Source organism: Diplotaxodon limnothrissa, linkage group LG7, assembly GCF_057381915.1.
Source record: "Diplotaxodon limnothrissa isolate DT_005_m linkage group LG7, D_limnothrissa_male_GT1.1, whole genome shotgun sequence".
Lineage (NCBI taxonomy): Eukaryota > Metazoa > Chordata > Actinopteri > Cichliformes > Cichlidae > Diplotaxodon > Diplotaxodon limnothrissa.
Window position 1 is genome coordinate 50,545,543 of NC_140602.1, and position 24,464 is coordinate 50,570,006.

Here is a 24,464-nt window from a genome sequence, read left to right on the forward strand (position 1 = left end):
AAGCTGGTGTTTTGGTTTGTTTTTTGTTTTAAATCTTTAAACACCTTAACCTCAAATCAGTGTGAAAAAATCCTTTCCAGGCCATGCAGTCTATTCTGTAGAGGCTTAAATTCTGCTTGTTCTTATTCTTCATCCAGAGGTATAATACTGTTTTCAGAACTAAGTCAGTTTTTGATTTTTATTCCTTCTGAAAACTTTTTTTTTTTTTTTGCTGATTTCAAGTTAAGTAGCCATAAATATCACATTTTACTGTCAGAATAAGCATATATACAGTGTTCCCCACACTTAATTTACCTGGAATTTGTGGCACGTGTGAAAGTTGTGGAAACAATGTTGAAAATGTCCTCTGTTGTACATTAACAATAATCAGTCTTTAAAGTAGAAAACAGACTGAAGGTTTTTTTAATTTAATTTTTTGTAATTGTGGTGAGTGGGAGAGCGTATAATTGACAGTCAGTAGGTTTTTTTTGTTGCACTACTGTAGTTGTCTTTGCGTAAATCTGTCACTGCATCATTCAACCCAGCTTGTGTGTCAATCAGTTAGTTTATGCCTGTTGTCTAAATCAGTTGTGTCCTACACACAGGCTACTTCCAAGAATGGGCTTTTCCATCTCGGACAGGTAATCCATACTCTGTAACGGACAAATCTATGGGCCTCTTAAATTTCAGACACAAACCTTCCCTGTTTTAAATTTTTCCTTGTGGTCACATCTGCCCTTCTCTCCCTCTGTCCAGCTGATTTGGCTTTTATCTGGTGGCTGTAGATGTTTTTTTCCTTGCTGGGATCGCAGGTTTTTCTCCCATAAAGTGTTGCAAAAGGCCTGTCCATAAATAAATCTCGCTCTGAACCTTCTGTCTGGACACATGTGGAAATCTGTCCTGATTGATAGAGAAGCTGATCTTAAATCATAACTAATCAAGTGCAATTGTTTTCAGTAAGACCGCGTGGAAATACTTGAACAGTTTTTCTTTACTGCCTTTAAACTTTAGATTCTCAGGTTTCCACATGTGTTCACAAATTAGGCTGGAGGTCACTGTATTTCTGGATGGGGCTGTCCATGAAATGAACTTCTTTTTGCCTTTCTTTCCACCTGTCTTTAATACATACAAAATGCTGCTGGATAATCTGGTGATTTTTACCTCAACATTGTGGTTTTCCCTTCATTATCCCTAATGATACTTCGGGCTTTTCACAGACACACTCAAACAAAAAGTCATTCTTTTTGAATTTCAGCTTCTAAATGTGACCTTTTTCTTTCCCTCTAGACTAGAGATGATTTCCTGGGGCAAGTTGATGTTCCTCTCAGTCATCTGCCAGTAAGTTATTTACATCTCTGCTGTCATTTATTTACGTCTGTATGTGTGTAAAGCTTGAGTGCGTGTGGACACTCTGGCTGGTTTAGCACTGTTTTGAATGCTCAGCTGTTTCTTATCTACAATTTTGCTGTTCCTGATTAACCTCTGTGAAGGTCAGGGAGGGAGTTTGTTTGTGTTTTCCCATCTTGAGTGTGAGAACGTGCTAGTCACAGGTAATGCTTCTGTTGTGATTAAACAGCGCTCTCTGTATTAGAAAGGGAAAGCGGGCTGTCTAGCATGTAAACACACAACATCGACCTGCAGAATCAGGGTGCTTGGGGAATTTTTACAGTTGAGGTCTGATGCAAGCACAAGCCATTCTCACACCTGCAACTGTTCAGCTGGACTGGACAAGAAATGTTTTTTTTTTTGGTTGTTGTTGTTTTTAAAACCTTCTTAAGTAGTAAGTCGGTGTGATGCAAGAGTAAACCAGGTAGTTGTCTCGCGTCTGATGTCCTTCTGTCCTCTGCATACTCTGCACAGAGAACACGTTTGAAGTTGCTTCTTGTGAAAATGGCAAAACTGAGTAGAGCTCTTATGTGCAAAAGGCTTAAGAGACCTACAAATCATCCTGAAGCAGCAGTACCTCTGCACATTTGGGAGCTTTGCTGCCAGCTTGGTTGTGGCTCCCTAAAGTTCTGTCTTAGTTGTCGACCTTAAAAGCCTATCAGTAAAAGTTTTTGGGGTTAATTATTAATGCCCTATTTGGGTCCCACAGGCCCAGGAAATTATTAGCAGATAAAAGCTTACAGCTGAGTCACGTTGAGAGTTGAAGCCTTGGGACAACATGGATAATATTTAGTCCTGATGTGACTTATGCTAAAAAAACAAAACAAACCAAGGCTTGTTTTTAATTAATAGTTACTGGGCATAACTTAGTCATGTCTCCTTTCTCCGTAATAGCTTCTTGTAAATGTCCTTTTACTTTTCATGAAACAGGACATGAATACTGACTCATCAGAGTCCATCTGGTAGCTACATTTTCCTTATGGAACCATGACCTCCTCTTAGCAAATAACAGGACAACGCCATTCCTCTTTTTCTTGGTCGTCTGTATTTAAGCAGGCTCCACACTCAACTACCTCTTTTTACCGGGCTCTGTGTTGTATGTGGTGAGACCAGATAAATAAAAGCACGTGAGGTCTGAAAGTTTAGCAAATCAAAAACCATGTATGATTGGAATTTCCCCTTTAAAGTCATCTGCTTTTGCACCTCTGGACTTCTTGCAGTGCTGCTGCTAATTTTAGATGGGACCGTGAAACTGCCAGGACATCCATACTACTGTGCATTTCTGTCTCAAACTAAGCTGACGTTTGTAGTAAGGATTATCATCAGGCTGATGAGAACTAATCTCCGGAGATTCTCAACTTGGAGACCGAACAGTGTTTTCATTGAAAGGGTGTTGATGTTCAAGGTTAGGACAGCAGCTTAGGTAGTGAGCTCGTTGGTCGTTTTTGCCACATTCACAGTTTGCTCCACTGAGGCCAGATTTAGGTCTATGAGTCCATAATGACCTCAAACTATGGGTGACCAGTCATTATAAACAACTTGAACTGTGCACCATCTTATTCGCTACTCACCTGACTCATCAGAGTTGCCTCCCTGTGACTTTAACCTCTTCAGATTGGAGGAGGACAGAGTGGAGCTCCATGGACTGAAAAGTGTCTGCAGAACTTGCTTTAGTCCACAAGGAAAACATCCTAAATGGGAGCTTGATTGATAAAATTAATATTAGATATTATTTTATGTTAATACTGCCCCTAATATTTTGACTTGGAATTTTGTTCCAATCTATTTCATATTCCTGCTTTGAGGAGCCCCACCTAATATTTTGAGACCAGTGTTTTGACTGTAATTGAGGTCCATTATTTGGAAACTTGACACTGGTACTTTTCACACATGTTCTTTTTCCTTTTACTTAACTTTCCAGCATTTTCTTTTAAATATGAAAACTGACTTTTGGCCTCAGCGGTATCTCACAGGGCATTATGCGATGAGCAGCCAGCACGGACTGGTTTGGCCCTGTCAGAGAGCGGTGTGAGATTGCTGTGAATTACAAAAGGCTGCTCAATATGTAACAGGAGAAGCTCAGGATTGCATAATGATCCTGGGATGTCTGTGCAGAGGGTTGTACCCTCTGTTGAAAGCTGGCGACTGTGATATTCTGATATCGCAACATGTGTATTTGCTTGTGTTCACTTAAATGCCGTCAGCAAAAACCTCCTCTATTTGCAGACAGAGGATCCTGCCATGGAGCGGCCCTACACATTTAAAGACTTCCTGTTGCGGCCAAGAAGGTCAGTTTTGGCTTTGTTTGATATAAAATGAGAAAACGTAGATGGCAAATAGTAGCTGCTTTTTTGTGTCTGTCTAGTTTGCCCCTTGTTAGCAAGTGGAGTAGACAGTGACACATTATTAAAGTTAGATCTTGGTTCACAACACTGTCTAGACTCTGGCCATATTGGAGTCTAGACAACGATAACTTCATGCGGCTGTCAGCTAAATACTGAACTTGGAATTCCAACTAGGACTAATGAGCAGGAAGTATTTAAAGCAGATGTTTTCCTTTCAGTCACAAGTCCAGGGTGAAGGGTTACCTGCGTCTGAAGATGGCCTATCTGCCCAAACAAGGAGGTCATGAGGAGGAGGGGGGAGACATGAGGGAGGAGGCTGAGGTAAGGTCTAATCCTCTGTTGTTAGTATAAACTGCTGACTTTGCATTACCTAAGACATTCTTTGGACTGTTTTTTCCACAATAAAAGCAAACCAGATTCTACTGTTATTCCTTTCTGCCACATGAAGGCAACATAGTTCTAAGCTTGAAAGTGAATGTCCCACTGTGAACCAAAAGTAATGTGAGAGCATCTTTCTTTTTTCTTTTATTATTTCTCTGAGAATTTGGGAAGCCGCTCACTGCCAGCATCTGGTAAAAGTCTTTTCCAGGTCAGGGTCTGGAAAAAACATTTACAATGTGGCCTGTTATTTGGAGAAAATTGAGCTTTTCCTACTTTAATATGTGTTCTTGGATGTGTGGAAGAGAGCTAGAGAGCGAAAGGCTTCACAGATAAGATGACATTTAGCAGCCAAAGCGTGAAAGCTTAAATGGCACCCCTCATGTTCATACTGCAAAAAATTTCCCTTCCCCCCCCGACTGTCTGTATTTCTTTTTTCTTTTTCATTGTATTAAAGCCTCATTACTAATGCTTATTTTCTCCTTTGTAGTAGCTCTTTTTTCTGCCTACGTATTAAATTAAGCGTAAAATTGCCAACACTACGAGTGAGATTGTTGCTTAAACATCAGCTCCGTCTTGGATTGTAGGCATAGATACACCTGCCTGCTGGCAGCTATGAAACACAGGCATTAAGTAAATGTTTAGTAAAACATGAAAACAAAAAAAACAGCAGAAAAATATAACCAGCTAAATCTTTAATGTACTTCTTTCTGATCTTTGGCTTAAACCTACCATACTACCCTTCAACCATACTGTCTTTCAGGGTTGGGATGAGTCTGCTGACTCAGGCTCCCAGCGACCCCAGCAGCTGCTGCCTCCTTTGCCTCAAGGCTGGGAGGAAAAAGTGGACAACCTGGGACGCACCTACTACGTAAACCACAACAACCGCACTACACAGTGGAAACGGCCTTCCAACGTGTACGCCTGATCTCGCACTAATACAGCCTCGAACTTTTCACATGTCACTGTTGGTTTTTATACATGAAAAAAATCACAGTGTTAAAGTCTGAGGATTTTTGCCCATGTACTGCAAGCTTAGTGAGGAAATACTCTTCAAAAATATTATTTAAGATGTTTTTGTTTTGTTGTTTTTTTTAACATCAAAACAACTGGCGTCGGCCACAGTTATTCCTATTTGTAGACGTTACACTCCTTTAAAAATTTATAATTGGACATTTTAAAATATACACAAATTCCCTCTCTATACACACAATAATGCCATATTCCATGTCTCCACTTAATTGGGAAATTATTATTATTAATTATATAGATATATTAAAAAGAAAAAATGAATTACAATATTTTTAAAAAGTTCAATTTTTGAGCTTTATCACTTTTTCTGCTAAAAACTAAATAAGTGCACACAGGGTAAAAACAAGCCCCTTAGCTTAGCTTTGCACAAAACTGAAGACAGAAGAATGGACTGAATGTCAGTAATCTAATGTGTTTGTCCTTGGCTAGCCTTCTGACTTAGCTTTATATTTAGGAGACAGATAGAAGAAATGCTTTTAACCTTCTGAGGTAGCTCTTAGCAGTAAAATGAAAGAGCATATCGCTCGTCAAAGTAATCCTTCAACAAAGTATACGCGGTTGACAAAACATGATGGACATATTTTATATCATCATTATTCTGAGCACACCTGATAGACTGTAAATTGTTGTTGAAATAACTAAATATAACAGTGTTTGGCTCTTGTTACTAAATAATCCTGCACAGGAGAATTAATTCATGATTATTAACTTTTGGTTTCCATTCATATTTTCTCACCAAATCTCTCTCAGAGACGTGATTTCAGAGATTGAGAGTGACAATCAACAGCGGCAAATCCATCAGGAAGCCCACCGCGTTTTCCGATCAAGGCGCCACATCAGTGAAGACCTGGAGAACGAGCACCTGGAGCCCAGGGACTTGGATAATGTGAGGGGGGGGAAAGAGCAGTCCACTCACGCACACTTAAACTCATCTACAGTGGTATATTTCCAAAAGATCTGTGTTACATCAAGATTTTGTCTCTTTGTTGTGCCGGTAGTCTTGGGAGCTCATCACAGAAGAGGATAACGACAGCTTGGCTCAATCTCTGCCCGGTCCCTCCTCCGTTTTGACACCACAGCACACACCAACACCCATCACCCAGGAGTTCTCAGAAGACTTAAATCTGAGGCTGTCGCTGACTCCCGATACAAACGGCGAAGTGCCAGGGCCCAGCTCTGCTTTGGTGAGACTGGAGAACCGTTAATTTTCCATTGTCAAAAACCTGGACCTGGTGTAAATGTAGGCAGCCAAACAAGAGGCAGCGCTGGCAGCGGCGTTTATTCTCTCTTTGCTTCCTTTGAACAGAGCCAGCTGTCAAACAGACTCCGTTCCTCAAGTATGACGGATGGCGTCAGTGATCAGGCCCAGGCTCCTCCTCTTACGGTACATATTTCTAAAGCCACAAACCCTTCCTCCAGCTTTTTCTACTTTCCTTCTCTTTCTGTGTTGTCTAAGCAGGTTGCTAATGTCTCATTTACCTCCTCCTCGTGGATGTGTCTGTCCTGTTAGTTTACCACATGCTAAATCACCTTTCTTGCTCCTCTTGCATTTCAACCTCCAGCAGATGCTACTACCCACCTCACCCTTTGTTTCTTCCCTGCTTCAACTGTACCACTTATTCTACTTACTTTACTTTTTGTCTCTCTAGGGTTACCACACCTCTTCGTCTCTCATCACAACTCTTTGTGATTCACATTCCACTGTGTTTGATTTGTTACGTCTCACCAGAATCATGATTCCACTTAAAAACTCTGAGACAAAAAAGTAAGATTAAGAAGTGCACCAAGGTTCCCCTGGAGTCCTGAGTCATGGCGTCAGCTGGGATTCAGCTTAACAAACTGTCACAAGATCTGAGTCAGATGTTTGTCAGTCACACAGCTGCGACACAGCAGTGAGCTTTAGCATTGTTAAGAAGAAGTGACAGTACAGGTGCTCGTGTCTTTCTTTCCCTTCTATGATACGTTTCTCAGAACTGGACGACTGTTTAGAAACCATTAGAGGGGGGGGAGCATTTGTTTGAGGTCTATACAAGGATTAATGTTTTCCTGTGGGCGTAGTGAGCAACCACAGGAAATTCCCCCCCCCCCCCCTTCTATTTCATTATTTTTTTCTTTTGTCAATTTGACTGTAATATACTTTAAAATACGTCATTAACTTAATAGGAGGATATGAGGTAGCTTTAATTTGACGGTACAGATTTAAAATTGTTCCCATATTTTAGTTTTCTATTTGTTTTGGCAGTAGTAGCTATTAAATTGCTTTATAAAAGGCTGCTGTTGGAGGACTGATATTGTTCATGTACTTCTGTGTAAGCAGAACAACACCTAGTTGCATATCTGCGTTTAAAACGGAGAAACAAAACGTGTACATGAAAGAAAATACATTTTCTTTCATTTTTTTCCTTCAAAATTTGATTGTTTTGTTAAGGCTGGTTCCTTTTTCCACCTTCAGCACTGTAAATCACTTACCTGCTTGCACATTTTCAGGACGCACCTGTTTCTGGTTGAAATTAAAGATGCTGCACATTGAATGGAGGGGGGAAAATCTGTTTTCCAAAGGTTATTGATTGCACAGGGATGATACTTCTTTTTGTCCCCCTCTTGCCAATCACAGCAGCCGTTTGCTTCACTCTGTGTCCTGTGTCCTTGCTGTTCAGTCACTGCGCTCTTAGGCCCATAACCAAAAGATTCTCTCGTCTTTCTGCCACTCCTCACCTCCTCTGAGAATGAATTTTCCCCCCTTTTGTCCACTCAGTTTTCCTCTTTCAGCCTTCGCTTGTGCCCACACTTGGCTCTTAACTTACACCCTTAAAACATAACCTATTGTGAACTAAAGACCCTCTTCCATGTTGTCTACCACCAGCAGAGTTCCCAGTCCAGAAGAACGAGAGCTCAAACAGTCTCAGGTGGTGAGGAGCCTATGGTAATATCTCAGTTTATGCACAGCACTATGTAGGATGGGACTGTCACCCGACTAGTTTTGTGAATGACTTCTAATCCTGCACTCAGTTAGAGCTTACTCATTAGGAAGATTTCCTCATTGTTACACCAGTGTTGCTTTCCAGTAAAGTCCTGTACGAGCATATGCTGAGCAGGGCAGTGTGATCAAGAAAATGATATCACAATAGAGTCACATTTTAGGTCAAGACTAAAGCCATGTAGCTGTTTCTTGGCAGCTATGCAAGGGAGTAATATTCATTTAAATCCCATTTTTCACAGCGTGAAATCACTTTGCAAATTCAGCGAAGTACAAACTTACAAGAAATGCTTGCGTGCATTTTAAATTATTTTTGCAGTGTAGAAAATAATACAGCTTTTTTTCAGTTCCTGTGGACCAGGAAAGCCTAAACAGCACTGTTACTTATTAATTTATTGACAGGAACATTATTTTATTCCCCTAAAAATCAGATCATATGCCAAATGATGATCTGTACTTTATAAAATCATCAAAAAACAGATTGCCCCTTTCACACTACACATACTTCATAATGGACGCAAACAGCTTAATAAAGCAATTACTTTTGAACACATTAGAAACATAAATCATCATGATTAGCACATAGCTTAAAAACCTGTCTTTTCTTTATTCTCTTATTGTGATCTGCAGCGTTAGATCAGAAGTTGTCTGTTATATGTGTGTGTTTCTGTGTTTGTTGTGTTTTGACCAAGAACTGACAGCCTAGCTGTAAATAACGAATGCCACTGATCAGTCATTGATAACGAGCCATGACGCTGCATCGTAAAATGTTGCCAGTGTTCAGCCATGCTGTCTGTGTAATACATCACCAGATTATGCTGTGATTATTTGGTTGACACTCTGTAATGTTTATGCTGGAAATGGTTAATAGTTCACTTAGTTGGATTGTAATAATCTATTCCCTGCAACCTCAATATAAAATATTAGAGCCCCTCCACTTGTCTAAATGTACTAGTCTGTACTGATTAGCCATATTTGCTTTGCTCTCTCTCTGCACTTGGCCAGTCTCCCTCGTCGACTGCTTACACCTTGACCACCCCTGGCCTGCCCCCTGGATGGGAGGAGAGGAAGGACGCCAAGGGAAGAACTTATTACGTCAACCATAACAACCGCACCACTACATGGACTAGGCCAGTTGTGCAGGTACAGCAGGTCTGAAGTGTAGCTGTCGGGCTGGCTGGACCGTAACCCGGCCCCATGATTCTTCACCTGTGTGTTGGATCTCTTCCCACTCTATTCCCCCTCCTGTGTTTCTCCTTTTCTCTGTGTACAAGAGTGAAAGAAAAAGAGAGAGAGCTTTTAAATGTCAAAGTTCTGCGTTGTTTTGTTTCCTACTTTGTCCAACTTTTACTGTGCGTCTTCCTTCTCTTGTCTAGCATTTTGTGTAACACAAGGATGAAGTTCAACTGTGTATTGGTCACGTGTTTCTAAACCCTGGCATGGGACCGCAACCACTACTCTTCCCTCCCTCCTCCCATTTCCACTCCATTTTTCCACCCTGCCTTTCTGTCTGCAGGCGAGGCAGCCCCACGTAAGCAGTGCTCACAGAGAGACAGAGGGGACTGGGTGTATGTTTAATGCTCTCCTTTGAAATCCACCCTTGCATTTGTGCCTTTTTATGGTCAACTCTGTAACTCTGTGACTGTATTATAAATGTCATAGTCTCCTCATTCTCTGATCCTCATCTGTTTTCTTAAGTACTCGGAAGGAGAGGCAAATCTATCAAATAATTCCTCTGTGTTTGCTCTGAAGTTATACCCCGCTGTAAATGTGGGCTGTACCTCCCACCTCATCTAGGGGTGAAAGTTATGTGGTAATCTCACTATTTCAAACCTTTGTCATTGTTTTCTAGTTGGACATAAAATCCTATTGTTGTTTTGTTTGTGGCCCTGAAATGACCCCTGCCTTTGAGATTTTAGTGGCTTATTTCCCAAGGAAAACAAAGCCTGCATCCAGACCTTTCCAGTGCAGAAAAGCATGCTTCTCAAAGAGACTTTCTTTTTATTTTTTATTTTTGGCAAACGGCATGGCATGCTTGATTTCTTCCCAACCTAACCTCAAAAGTGCTGTTCTCACTGACAGCTGACTGAAGATGGCGCCAGCACCTCAGCAGCAGCAGCAGCATCAGGAGGAGCCTCAGCCCTGGCACCTGCATCCACCCCTTCCTCCTCCTCCAATGCCTCCAACAACCACCTCCATGAGCCCCAAGTCCGACGACCTCGTAGCCTCAGCTCCCCTACTGTCACCCTTTCCACCCCCTTGGAGGTGAGAATTAGCCACCTGTACTGTCCCTCTCCACCATCATTCCCATCTCATTTTCCTCTACATACTTGAGGACCACCTATTTCTGTCCTACCTTCCTGAATCTTTACCCTCTTGTCCTTTCTTGCCATGTGCTCCAAATGACTAAATCGTGATCTTCACTTTCTCACACTTCTGCCTGTTCCTTCTAAAGATTAACATTTCCACCTGTTAGCTCTCCTCTTTTCAGGTTGCTGCTTTTGTCTTCTCCTCATTGCCAAACTTAATGAAATCTGAAGTGTTGTTGGGATCTCTCCATTAATGGCAGTTTTCTTTTTTCATATTGCTCTTACTTTCTCCTCATTAATGAAAGTTGAGCTCATGACTGTGTACTAAAGGACCTTGCAGCTAAACACTGATTAGATGAATAATATGATCCGAGCTTTCCTTAAGCACCTTGATTCACGCTATGGTTTAAAAGAATAATAGCATGAACCTGGTGTGGTAAATCTAAGATGGCTAAATTACTTAAATTGATAATGGGCCCCTAATGATGTCATTTGTTAAAATAAAACTAGGGACATACAAGTGAAGGAGTGGAAAAACTATTAAATAAAGACTGTTTTGGTAACGCAATGGCCAATCGGTTTTATTTGGGAAGGCGTGACAAATTGTAAATAAGGAACTTAAGGAAGGCTGTGTCAATATTACTGTGTGTTTGCACAAGTTTTTATAATCAAATAAGACCGCATTCAAGGCTAATTCATTCTCCGATGCTACTCTATGCTAACAAAACATCAAAGGTCTAACTAAAGTAACAAAGCACACAGAAAGCTTAATAGACATCTGTCTTTCTGCCAAGGAGATTTTATGTAGCCAATCCGTGTACATTCCTGGTGTTTGACTCATCTAGTGGACAGATTAAATATTAGCTTTTTTCATTACTGCTTTTTAATAACCTGAATGTTAACGACCAATAGCAATTCATAGAGTCATCCATGTTACGTTGTTCCCAACATTATGCTTTATATGACTGCTTTCTCTCACTCATTGGTCAGAGGGTGTTAATATTCACACAGCATAAGTGGTTAATGCGTTAGCCGTATAACACCTTGGTAAAATATTGAAATTTCTACTTCACATTTTAATGTGTTTTTTTTTTTTTTTTTTTTTTAAGCTGCAGGCTACATCATGCAGATAACCTTTGAGGTTGTCAATTTAATTGCATCGCATTAATTTGCACGTACATTTTTTCCTCAACCTAAATTATGCACTACGAATGCAAATGTAAGTCTGATCAACACGTTTGTAGAAATGCATGATCTCATCTAGTGCTTCTGCAGCCTTTTAATGGCTTCGTTCGGTGGCGAAGATGCTACCTAGGGAACAGACCTGAACAAGGTTTAATTAAAGTGTGTGCGAGTATTGTGGAAGTAAAAGGAAGCGAAATAGTCACAGCAGATTGTTGTAATTACAACTTGCAGGGGATGTGGTTAATTAATGCACTCTTCTCTCTTGTTTGAAAGAAGAAAAAAAAAAAAAGGTCAATCAGTGATGATTACTGCTATTAAAAAAAAAAAAAAAATTATCTGATGCAGGGACACTTTTTAGTCTGGACGACATAAGGAGCTTTTACCAGAGATGTTCACTTTCCTGTATATAAATAGTTTCAGGTATTATGTTGTAATTAGGTTTCCTTTTAGCCTTGACAGAAAGCTCTGTTACCAGATTTAGATTAATGAGTTCTGCTGGATTTAAAGTAAACATTTGTTAGTTGTTCTTGTACTTCTTCAGTATCTAGGTAACCAAGAGAGAGCAAGAGAAGTCTTACGCATTATCTGGGAAGGGTGATAAATCAGATGTGTGTGACATTTTCATTTACAGGTTGATGGAGTAAACGGCATGGAACATGGAAATCAGAAATGAGCCTGGTGTTAAGTGATATAATAGTTTAAAGAGAAAAGTGGTGATGATATGTTCAAATGTTGCAAGTTTTAGATGGAAATCTCATGGTGCTAAGAATTCTAATCTTTTTCTCTCTTTTTTTATGAGCAGACAAAGAAAAAGCGATTTGTTGGAAGATGTGTTTCTGTCTTTGTTAATGATCACTAATTTTGTATCTCGCTGTCAGTCAGTGTCCGTTTAACGTCTTGATGCATTCTCAATCATCCAGGAAAGTAAATCTCCAAAAGTTGATTCTGTTCATCTGGACGTAGCGTTTTGTGGGAGAAACGTTTCGTCGCTCATCCAAGTGACTTCTTCAGTCTCCCACAAAACGCTACGTCCAGATGAACAGAATCTGAACAGAATCAACTTTTGGAGTGTCCGTTTAAGTTTCGATATGTATCCTTATTTTATCATGAAATGGGAGATAACATTACATGACATTTATTTATTTATTTATTTATTTCATATCACCCCCCCCCCCCCCCCCCCCCCAGGGAGCCAACAACATTCAGGTACGGAGGGCTGTGAAAGACACACTTTCTAACCCTCAGTCTCCCCAGCCGTCCCCTTACAGCTCCCCAAAGTCGCAACACAAGACCCAGCAGAGCTTCCTGCCCCCAGGATGGGAGATGAGAATAGCTCCAAACGGACGGCCTTTCTTCATCGACCACAACAGCAGGACCACCACCTGGGTGAGCTAGCACATTGCTGTTTAGGGATGAAGAAAAAACACTCTGTGATTTTAATCTAGTGATTAGAAAATGTGGGGCAGTAGTTAGTGTTGGTCTTTTAGTGACATCTGGTGGTGGTAAGGTCAATTTTATGTACACTGACAGAGCTGCTTTTTTAACTTTAATATAGAGAACAAAGTGCACGTTTAGAGTTTGTTGTGCTTTTTCCAGTATAATTGTTTACTTTCCTGTCTTTCACTGCTGACAATCAGGAGGATCCCAGGTTGAAATATCCGGTCCATATGAGGAATAAGAACTCAATGGAGCCTGGTGACCTTGGCCCTCTTCCTGTAAGTACAATTACTATAAGACTAAGTAGATATTTAACTTTTGGCCTGCAATGGAGATGAAAAACAACCTCATGAATCACAAAGACTACATACCTTTGTGCACTCATCATTAGCAATATGTACTCCGTCTTTAATGTGTGTGTAACAACTCTGCTCTTCTGGAGCAGTACAACCATGTAGTCTTAGCTAAAGTAGAATCAAGCCAACATATTAATTGGCTTTTTGTGTTATGGTGCATGTTGTAATCGGCATGTGATTGGTCTGTTTATGTTTAAAATTAAAATATGAAAGAAATTACTTTGACAGTAAAATATGAAACTTCATGTGTTCATGTGATCGGACTCCATTACACATTTCCATTTTTAGTCCTGTAAGAACAGGAGCTGTTTGTGTGAAGCTTAGCCAAGAGGGTCTGGGGACTGTAATAACCTTATTAGGAGGTGAAACCTTCCCTGGAAGTGGGCAAAATGTTACTGTAGCTAGATGTAGTATTAATAATAAGAATATTACTAATGACAGTAATAATAAAAAAGCTTTATGGGTTTGTACAACTCACAGGCTTGTGTGGTGTGTGTGCATGTGTGTATGTGTTCTCTCTCCCCCTTTCTCTTTTCTCTTCATTCTGATGGATCTAATGTATGCTTCTTCTACACCTGGCCATGTCTGTTTGGCAGAACCTACCAGAGGAGGTTGGTTGGTGCCTCCCTCCCTCTGCCTGCCTACCTGTCTGGTCCAGTCCAGTCTGGTCAAATGCCTGCAGACAGCTTTCTGTTTTCTTTTTTCTTTTTTTTCTCCTCTTCTCTCTTTCTTTCTTTCAATCTTTTCTTTTTTCATGACCAGCATGGGTGGATTGTCGCTCTACCTCCTTGGTATTTTACCCCACTTCCTCTCTCTGTGTGCAGCCTCCTTGCACCACTGCCACTCCTTCTGTTAGTGTTTAACATTTGGAGCTCCCCATCATTGTCCTTGGATCTCTCAGTCTGTATCAATGTCTGAGAAACGGTTAACACTAGATGGATTTCCCAGGCATTTGTTGGAGTTGGACTGACTGAAGGAGTGAGACTAGAGTACATAATGGGAGTAAAACAATGAGGGAGGGAGGTTTCAAAGGAAACACAAGGAGCTATATATATATATATATATATATAAATACATATATATCAGAGGAAGGAATTGGCTGTATGCTGCATGTATTCTCAGTTTTTTCAGCCTGGTCTCCACTCATGCAGCAGCAGCATACTTACACATATACCGTACGTCTTGTAGCTACACCTTGTTCAACAGATTGAACTGTGCCTTTCCCCCCACCCCTTTACACTCAGTCTACTGTAATGTTTTTATTTGCTTGATTGCTGGTGCCGTACGAGTGTGTGTGGCCTGTGACACTGTACTGAGTGGTCACCGTGTCAGTCGTGATATACTGGTTTGAACTCATAGTGGTGATTTAACCTTTATGTTGTGGTCGTATCCCTGCCTTGCTGATGTGCCAGACCGAACTCAAATAAGGCACAAAATCCTTTCATTTCCTTTGTCGGTGTTTGATTGAGCTTACCTTGCTTGCAGTGCTGGGATGTCATTGTTTGGACCATTTAATGGTCACTGAAGTTCAATTAAACATAAATTTGAAGAAAAGGAAAAATAAATGGATGGATTTAAATTGCTATTTGAGCACGGCCTGTTTATTGGTGCTTTCTAGTAGATTCTTATTCTTCCTCTCTTCTTCTTTTTCAGCCTGGATGGGAAGAAAGAGTTCATACAGACGGACGCACCTTTTACATCGACCACAGTAAGATACCTTTTCCATGCTTGCATTTGGTTATGTGTGCAGTCATGTGAAAAACCAAGTAACACCCTGTTATTCGGTTGCTCATAAAGCCACATTTAGCAGCAAGAAACACGAGGTAGCTATTTTCTGGATGACCTTATCAGTCTCTCGGATTGTTCTGGAGGAATTTTGGCCCACCCTTTTTTATAAAGATTTGCTGCTGTGCTTGGGATTATTGTCCTGATTAAGCCTTAGCTGTCAGACAGATGGCCTGATGTTTGACTCTTGAATACAGTTCATGGCTGGGGAATGACTGCAAAGTAAATTTAAGCTGTGCTAAGATGGTGTGTTTGATTTTTAGCAAATGTGGTCCTGTGAATTATGGCAGAATATCTCCATTTTGATATCTCTACCTGCAGTTCTGGGAATCTGTATTTCCCATTGGGTTACCTTGTGCTGTTACAGTTTAACAGCTGTACTACATTTTGTGTACTTGCCTTCTACTGTACTTTCTTGCTGGATCCAGTTTATGATCATCGCTATGTTACAATGGACTTTTACTAATAACATTCTCTCTGATAGCAGTCAGACTGCACTCTTCTTTAATGCCGGGATGTTTAACTCCTCCGGATACTTTACATCACTTCCCACAAACTGTTTTAGACTACTCAGGAATAGACTTTTCCCTCGATTTGGCTCTCTCATGAAGGCTAAGTTCCAAACTAGCTGTTGGTGTTCACCTGATCTGACTTGAAGACAGTCAAGTATTTCACCTCACCAACTCTGACCTCCATGCCATCCTTTTGTTGAGTTTCATCTAGTCACATCAAGTCTGTTAGTAAATCAGACCTAGTAGATATGTTAGGGCATGGCTTTAGCTTTTGTTGACATCATCATCAAATCCTTTGAATAGTCTATCCCTGCAACACGCCTATTCATGAACTCCGTGAACCCTTTCACTTTGGCTTCAGAACGCACTACAGCACAGAGACTTCTCTCATCAAGATCACAAACAACCTTCTCATTGCTGCAGACTCTGGCTACATCATCATCCTCATTCTCATCATCCTCTCAGCAGCTTTTGACCTGTTTGTTCCTGTGGCAGCAGTAAGGGTGTACTAAGTTTTTTACAGGATAGCATGGAGTCCTATGAAAACCTTCTTTTTCACATTATATTGCTTTTCTGCCATTATTTTTGTTTCTTATTTACTCAAACTGGTTTCAAACATCTGTTTCGTCCCAGTGTCCCTGAACATAATTTCTTAAAGATACAAATGAAATGAAGTGAAATTATGTTCTGTTGTGTTCATTTTATCCAGATACAAAGAACACGCAGTGGGAGGACCCGCGTCTACAGAGTCCAGCCATCACAGGACCCGTGAGTTGTTTCCTCTTACTGCCCCACTTGTTTAGGGAGTCGCTACATACAAATGACAGCTTTTTCTCTTAACATAGCAGTTCTATCTGCCGTGCACTCTCATCAGCCCCGGCCCGTCTGTGCACAGCAGAGATAAATCACTTAGTTGTTGCATTTGTAACATGCTAACCTGGTGTCCTTCTGTGTACCACTTCAGACTTCACTCTCACTGGAAGGTCGCCACCATGTTGCGCTTGTGTTTACACATTTATATCAGGAAACCCAACGAGGAGACTGATAATTTTTTGACTGTTTCTTGACTTCTGTGTTTTGTTTGTCTTTGCAGGCGGTTCCCTACTCCAGAGAATTCAAGCAGAAATATGACTACTTCAGAAAGAAATTAAAGAAACCGGTAAGACTTTCTATCCTGTGTCTCTAGTTTCTGTCTGTGCTACTCTTGCATAATGACACATTGACATTACTTTCTTCTAAAAACTGTCTTGTTTTAGCTGTTTCTATTATTATTATTTCCAACAAAACACATGTTACAGTTTTTACTTTTAACCATTTCAGGCTGACATCCCTAATCGATTTGAGATGAAGCTACACAGGAACAACATCTTTGAAGAGTCTTACCGTCGAATCATGTCATTAAAGAGGCCAGATGTTTTGAAGGCACGTCTATGGATCGAGTTTGAATCGGAGAAAGGATTAGACTACGGCGGTGTGGCCAGAGAGTGGTTTTTCCTCTTATCTAAGGAGATGTTCAATCCTTATTACGGCCTTTTCGAATACTCTGCCACGTAAGTGTCTGCTCGTTTGTGTGCGCCTCCTTTAAGAGCTGCTTTTGAGACTGAAGAAAGGCGTTGAACCCTTGAGAATTCAACAGGATCTCACACACCACTCAGGACATAGTGTTACACAAAGCTAGTCGTAAAGGAACCATTCTTTCTGTTCTGAGCCATGAAAACATCCATCTCTACTCATTTATTGCGTTAGCTGTTGAGGGGCAGTGCTGCCGTGTCATCCCCATGAGACTTGTGAAAGTTTCCTTTTACTTTGATTAGCTTTTCCTCTTATTCAAAAAGCCAACGTCGAACAAGGGTTTCCCACACACAATATGCATTAAGGTGGTCAAAGTGTCTTATGTTGTACCGTCATCAATATTTAATGACTTTGTTCTCACATATTTTTGACATGAGGTACCCAAAGAAAATAAATGGTGACATTTAAGGGCAAAGAATTGAAAGTTTTAAATGGAAAAAGTAGTCTATAGATGTGGTTCAATGAAAAGCTAATAAAACTTTTTGAAATCGCCTTAAAAGATGTCTGTCTCCACTCCACTGTTCCTATTTGTTTGTGTTTTTTGTTTTTTCTTTTCATTGCTTACCTAAATTACTTACTTTGTGCTGTGTATGCTTTTAAACGTCTACTCTTATGATATCGATATTACTGTCTAATCGAATACTTTTTTAAATCTGTGCTCATGTCTTTCCAGGGACAACTACACTCTCCAAATTAATCCCAACTCTGGCCTATGCAATGAGGATCACCTCTCCTATTTCAAGTTCATCGGGCGTGTTGCTGGAATGGCTGTGTTTCATGGAAAGCTGCTGGATGGTAGGCGACTTGATTGTAGACGATTGCTTTGATATTGCAAAGTTGGCACAGAATTTTAGCTCGGTTAAAGCACTTTGTCACTTGTGTTTTTAAACGTGTTGTAGAATGTAGAAAATAAAAGTGATGTTGATGATTATCATCATGTTTTGGGGTTTTTTTGTGCCTCTTTTCAGGTTTTTTCATCCGACCATTCTATAAGATGATGCTAGGAAAACAGATCTCTCTTAAAGACATGGAGTCTGTGGTAAGGTTTCTTTTGCACTACAGAGCCAGTGACTTTGGATCTGTGAAATATTTATTCTTTGAACTTGCTTTACTAAAATAAATACATATATTTTTGCTTAGCTTTCTTTGGAACAGTTTCACATTGATGAAGTCAAACTCTCCTTTCTCACAAGTGAAGGCCAATGAATTCTTTAATTTTCTTTGTGTCTAATAGGACAGTGAGTACTACAATTCTCTGAAGTGGATTCTGGAGAATGATCCCACTGAACTGGACTTGAGGTTTTGCATTGATGAGGACAATTTTGGGCAGGTGTGCAGGCATCGAAGCAGTCACTTTTAATCAGTTAAAACCTCATTTTAATTTCAGTATACTAATGTTATTGCATATCAGAAGAAAACTCAGCTTCTTTTTTTTTTTTTTTTAATCCTTCAGACCTACCAGGTTGACTTGAAGCCCAGTGGCTCAGACATGGTGGTCACCAATGACAACAAGAAGGAATACATAGAGTAAGTATTTTGATTTTCATGTCATCCGTTGACTCATATTTATAAACAAAATTGCAATCATCTGCTCATCTACAATAATATATGAATTTTTCCTCCGTCAGTCTGGTCATTCAGTGGAGATTTGTCAATCGGGTCCAGAAGCAGATGAACGCTTTCTTGGAGGTATTTATGTACAGCCATATGCTTACCACTCGAGGGCAATGTGGCCACTGATTTTTAGTTAGTTTACCTAAGCCTTTGGGGTGGCTAAGAGCCCAAGAGGCAGGTCATCTACTAATCGAAAGGTTGGTGGTTTGATCGCTGGCTGCTCCAGTCTGCATGCCTAATATCCTTGGCCAAGATACTAACTCAAAGTATGAATGTGTGTGAATGTTAGCTAGAAAGCACTTACATAAACAAAGCATAGAAAAGTGCTTGTGTGAATGGTTGTTGTATAGAAAAGTGGAAAAGTGCCATATAAGGACCAGTTCATTTTACCATTACTTAGTTTAAGAGTTGAAATTAAATTCTTCTAAACCTGCTTACTTGTTATCATAATTCTTTTTGTTTAATTTTCAGGGCTTCACTGAGCTCATTCAAATAGATCTGATCAAGATCTTTGACGAAAACGAACTGGAGGTATGAATATCTTTCTAGTAAAGCTGAAAGAAAAGTTTAATTCATTAGCCAGTGGGTAAAATTAATTGTTTTTTAAATCAACATACTACTTCTGTGAGAATATTTTATCCTACTCTTAAGCTGCTTTGTCATCTTTAGACTGTCTTAAGTAACCTTGCTTGCTGGGGAAACGTATATTAAACCACTTATTTAAGGCTATAGCTGAAAGATTCGTTAAAATTTCTGTTAAGGGTTTATTTTATGGTAAAATGTGGCACCGGGTGTAAATGCTGTCTTTTTCTTTTGCCTCCGTCTCTCTGTAGCTGCTCATGTGTGGTCTGGGTGACGTTGACGTCAACGACTGGCGACAACACACCGTTTACAAGAATGGCTACTGTCCCAATCATCCCGTCATACAGTGGTTCTGGAAGGTATGCTCATTACTCAGTTACACAGTTCGAGACTCATAACTGGATGCAGCAGAACCATTTAAACTTTGTTAGTCTACGTGTTTCTGGACGTTTCATCATAAAAGCACGTTTCCCTCCATCTGGCCTGCGAGTGGAAGTTGCTGGCCTCGTTTTTGAAGATCAAAGTCTATTTGGAAGAACAGGCTTGTTTGCTCTGATGAAAGTGGTACCTGCCCCTCGTTATCATTTGTCTTGACTTGAGCGTTAACACACTCACACAGCAAACACACACCAGCCACAGAGACTGCTGTGTCGTGTCATCTGATTAAGGGCTTCGACCGCTTCAGTTTCATTTTGTGTCATCACTTTTTCCTTTAATTTTTTTATGTGTTCAAATGTACATTTATAATCTGCATATATTTGTAAGAATACTCGTTGACATAAACCTACCCTCACCGCTTGCCAATTAGTTATTAAACTAGTTGTTAACTAACTGTTAACCCTAAAATGCAGTCCAGCAGTTCTTTGAAGTTCTTCGAAGGTCACAAAGTGAGACCGTCCATGTCCTCATGCCAGAGATCTAAAACTTCATCCCCACTGGAAAACTATATGCAGAAACTTTCCTCAAATATAATTTTGTGTTGAGTTGATGGGAAAGCATTAATAAAGACAGTGTTATTTATTTATTTTTTGATTGAAAAATTTTGTTGACTTTTGGGAAATTGAAACGTTTCTCTCTCGTCAGGTTGTCCTGCTGATGGACGCTGAAAAAAGAATTCGACTCCTCCAGTTTGTCACTGGAACATCACGAGTGCCCATGAATGGTTTTGCTGAGCTTTATGGTACGTGTTTGGTGTTTGTGTGGTGTTTTCTACTTTTGTAGCAGTGTTAGCATATACTCGGCCAAAACAAGATGCAACAAGGTCACAAAAATCCTTTTCTAACAAATTGTGGTCCATTTACCACATTGAGTAAATGTAATTCCATACATAGCAAATCTTGACATCTCTTTCTAAGTTGTAAAAAGTCACATTGATTTGTTTAAAAGAAATCCTTTGTTTTAGATTTATTTGTACAGCTTTACTTGACCCAGTATTTCCATTTTAAACAAAAAACACATGTTTATGTAAAATGCAGTAAATATCCAAAGGCTTTCCTGCAGCCAAGGTCTTAAAGGGTTTAATTTGTCCCCGTGTGTGCATCAAGAGTGGAATCATAATTGTTTCTCCCGTTGTGCCAGGTTCTAATGGTCCTCAGCTGTTCACCATCGAGCAGTGGGGAACACCAGATAAGTTGCCAAGAGCTCACACATGGTATGTCACTGCTACACACACTCACAGAACAACAAAGCTGAGAGTCTGCAGCTGTGCTAGCAGCTCTGTGAAACTGCACAGTGGTGCTTAGCAAAAAATCGTATATACTTTCAGTGGCAGTCCCAGCAGGCACTTAAAGCTAAACTGACAGGAATCTCAGCTTGGCAGAGTTTTTGTCACATGCAAGGTAAAAGTGTGCAGCTGCTAAAGGTTGTTTACCATGTTATCTTTTTAAAATGTGGGAATGGTACCAGCTAGTGTGAAGACATTCATGTTTTTGCCCCCTGTTGACCAAATTAAACTCTGCAGTAATATTCTTGGTTTTGAGTTTGTCGGTCGTCCAGTCCAGTGTTCAGTGTGTGCGGTCTGTGTTCTTCTCTTTAGCATCATGGACTGAATTTGTATTTTTTATTTTTTTTGTAGCCACGCAGGAGAACGTATGAGCTAAATCGTACTTTTGAGCTTTTTTCTCAACTACAGTGTAGCACTATTGCCACTGTTTTATATACTGCCATAGTATTTGAAGCCCTTTTGTATGTGAAAGGTTTACACAAGTCTTGTACAGAGGTTCACTGCATATTTGCAGTTCTTCCTATAATCTCATGTGACAGACAGATTGGTGGTGCATCAATGGTCATGTGGAGATTGAACTGGTCTGTCATGGTAAGAAGTGAAGCTGTTGATGTACTGGTCGATCTACGTTCTCAACCTTAACTATGATCGTGAGCTGTGGGGTAGGACTTTAATAATGAGACGGGGTTGGGTTTTCTCTGAATTACTGTAAGATCTTTAACTTACAGTAAAAAGTGCCTCCAGGCAACTATTTGGTGCGATATAAATGAAAATGACTTGAGTGATCACTGTGGATGATATGAAATTGCCACATACAGAACCAAAAAATTTAATTAATTTATTTATTTAAAATGTTACCTTATTTGTTTTACCTGTTTTTCTTTTCCAGTTTTAACCGCTTGGATCTACCCACCTATGAATCATTTGAAGACCTGAGAGAGAAGCTCCTGATGGCCGTCGAGAACGCGCAGGGCTTCGAGGGAGTCGACTAGAACGGCTCCCTCCAACCGCATCCAACCCGCCAACGATAAGACAAAATGAAACGGGGATGTCAAACCAGCTGCTGTAGCAGTTCTGTGCAAGCATGTTGTACTGTAATGCCTGACTGCGAGCCACCTCCACTGCACGGTGGTTCGAGACTGTACAGCGACTTGTCGAGCCAATATGCCTACGTCTTTATATCTTTTCGGTTTGGGTAGGTCCCTCCTTTTAAGGTGCTGGGGAAAGGAAGGGAGTGTCGCACTGTTTCGAATGCTGAATTCTGTTATCCACAGGCATGAGCAATGAATGACGGGAGCTGGCCCCTGATCCGCTGTTTCTTCCCCCTCTACCCTCGTCCTGTGAAAATCTACAGTGCTGGAAAACACCAATGCATTTCAATAGCTCCTTTATGTACACTATAGCACAGTATTTGCACCGTCTTCTACAGAGGGGTGCTTCGCATGGCCTTAATCTGGCTTCTACATGCACTATTTCTCTAAGAAACTGCAACGGCACTATGATCACAACTCTCTCAAATCCTTAGACCAACACCAGATTACCTTAGGAATGCTAGCCAATCACATTTCAGGAAATTGGCCACGCCCCTCCGTAGAGCCTTGTCTGCACTGTGTGATCAGAGATCACCATGCAGCCTTTTTGTAGAATAATGTTTTCTTTTTTTTTCAGGCACTAATAATGATTCAAAGATGGGGGATGAGTTCCCAGAGATGGGAATTTTTTTTTTTCTCCTTTAAAAAACAAAAAACAAGCAACGTTTTGTCATCATGGAACATGTTTTCTTTTGAACATTTGGTATAACTCTTCCAGGAAAGTACTCTCAGTGTATTTGTACTGATGAACAATTGTTCTTTACTATATATGCCATGGTGTGTGAAGTGAAAATCTGGCTAGTCTGGGAAATGATGAATCCATATCATTTGTTACAGTGATAGCAAATGTGTTTAATAAAACTGTTTTTATTGTAGTGCTTTGAGAGCAGCATGAAACTGTATCTTGTGTTTGCTACGTAATAATTTGGAAGTGTAATTGATCTTGAAGTTGGGGAGGGAAAACTTAAAATTAAGGGGGGGTAGTTTCTCTGAGACGTCACGATTACATTAATATTCTCATGCCTGTTGCTGTTCATAATGCTGTAAATTGTACTTGAGGGGAGATTTAAAAACAATTTTAAGTTCTTTCATGATTATATGAATTTATGTATGTATTACATTTAACAGAAGTATTACTGATCAACACTAAAATGAAGCTGTGCGTGTGTGTGCGCGTGGATGTTTGAGAGAAAAGCTGTGATCCCCACTGAATATAAAGCAGCACGTTTCTTACAAAGAAAAGAAGTGTTTTCTTTTTTTTCTATCTTGTTTCTCTTTTTCTAACACTATTGAACCTAAAGGGCACTTTATAGATCACTCTGAGGTCATGTCGCCTGTTATGTCTCTTGTCATTTACTTGAATGTGATTTCCCCCTCCCCTCCTCTTATTCAAAGCACTCACTTGGTGCAATATGTGGTCTGTAAATCTGGGCTGCTGCTCCAAAAAGTTGACAGAAATGAAGCTGAGCCTTCACGTCTTTTAATATTCTTTTATCTCTTCCTTTGTCCCCTTTCTCTACATTTCCCTCCCTTCTGTTTCTTCCAGTCTATGATCCCAACACTCAGACTGACTCAGTACAGTTTTGCTTTTGTTGTTTTTGTTGTTTGTTTGTTTTTTTTAAACAAATGAGGGTTAATATCATTTTGTTCACAGTTCGCTGACTTCTGCAACTCTTTGTGGTTCATTTAATTTCAGTCAAATAAAAATCAGACTTCTCACACACTGTGTCGTTTAATCATTCGAGATCCGACTTTCCTTAAAAACGAGGTGGAAGAGCCATGAAACGGACACTGTTTACGGTTTCAATAAAGCCCCTTTGGAGAAATCTGCTCAAGTGCATGAGCATCCTGTAAAGTTAGGATAAATCGTCAGCCAAAAACTTTTGGTTGCTTTCTATAGTTGTGCATATGCTTCTTATAAATATGAAAGGTTGGCATCGTATGACTTAAGTCCTCCATAACACCTGCACGACTCCCTTGAAAATGAAAGTTGAGTGAGTGTATTTTTAACATGTATTCAGAGACTTTGTCTAACTTTATTACTGACTGATCGTTCATAGAAATTTGGGTGGATAAAAATGCACCTATATTTTTATTCCCTATTGTATTTTAACTCATTTGTTGACCTTCCTCAAAAATGACTGACCGTCTCTTAAAGTGTATTAGTTCTGCACTTCTGCCAACTTACTTCACTCACAAGT

General features: G+C 40.1%; 1 protein-coding gene across 8 annotated transcripts in view; it reads left to right on the top strand.

Moving 5' to 3' along the window:
- The window catches only part of nedd4l (NEDD4 like E3 ubiquitin protein ligase), a 41,710-nt gene extending 17,733 nt beyond the window's left edge, over window positions 1-23,977 (top strand). For 2 of the 8 annotated variants that reach the window (XM_085359857.1, XM_085359860.1), the window contains 27 exons: window positions 585-620; window positions 1,267-1,317; window positions 3,592-3,653; window positions 3,929-4,031; window positions 4,852-5,006; window positions 5,871-6,006; window positions 6,119-6,304; window positions 6,427-6,504; window positions 7,984-8,043; window positions 9,103-9,240; window positions 10,180-10,362; window positions 12,780-12,977; window positions 13,229-13,306; window positions 15,038-15,092; window positions 16,391-16,449; window positions 16,775-16,840; window positions 17,002-17,231; window positions 17,927-18,048; window positions 18,222-18,292; window positions 18,488-18,583; window positions 18,707-18,780; window positions 18,882-18,942; window positions 19,339-19,398; window positions 19,701-19,808; window positions 20,533-20,629; window positions 21,028-21,100; window positions 22,062-23,977. In XM_085359857.1, the coding sequence (XP_085215983.1) occupies window positions 585-620; window positions 1,267-1,317; window positions 3,592-3,653; window positions 3,929-4,031; window positions 4,852-5,006; window positions 5,871-6,006; window positions 6,119-6,304; window positions 6,427-6,504; window positions 7,984-8,043; window positions 9,103-9,240; window positions 10,180-10,362; window positions 12,780-12,977; window positions 13,229-13,306; window positions 15,038-15,092; window positions 16,391-16,449; window positions 16,775-16,840; window positions 17,002-17,231; window positions 17,927-18,048; window positions 18,222-18,292; window positions 18,488-18,583; window positions 18,707-18,780; window positions 18,882-18,942; window positions 19,339-19,398; window positions 19,701-19,808; window positions 20,533-20,629; window positions 21,028-21,100; window positions 22,062-22,164 (2,739 nt within the window). In that variant the 3' untranslated portion in view covers window positions 22,165-23,977. The remainder of the gene's footprint in view (window positions 1-584; window positions 621-1,266; window positions 1,318-3,591; window positions 3,654-3,928; window positions 4,032-4,851; window positions 5,007-5,870; window positions 6,007-6,118; window positions 6,305-6,426; window positions 6,505-7,983; window positions 8,044-9,102; window positions 9,241-10,179; window positions 10,363-12,779; window positions 12,978-13,228; window positions 13,307-15,037; window positions 15,093-16,390; window positions 16,450-16,774; window positions 16,841-17,001; window positions 17,232-17,926; window positions 18,049-18,221; window positions 18,293-18,487; window positions 18,584-18,706; window positions 18,781-18,881; window positions 18,943-19,338; window positions 19,399-19,700; window positions 19,809-20,532; window positions 20,630-21,027; window positions 21,101-22,061) is intronic. The other 6 variants (XM_085359858.1, XM_085359852.1, XM_085359861.1 and 3 more) reach the window with 4 other exon arrangements.
- Window positions 23,978-24,464: the final 487 nt, after the last annotated feature.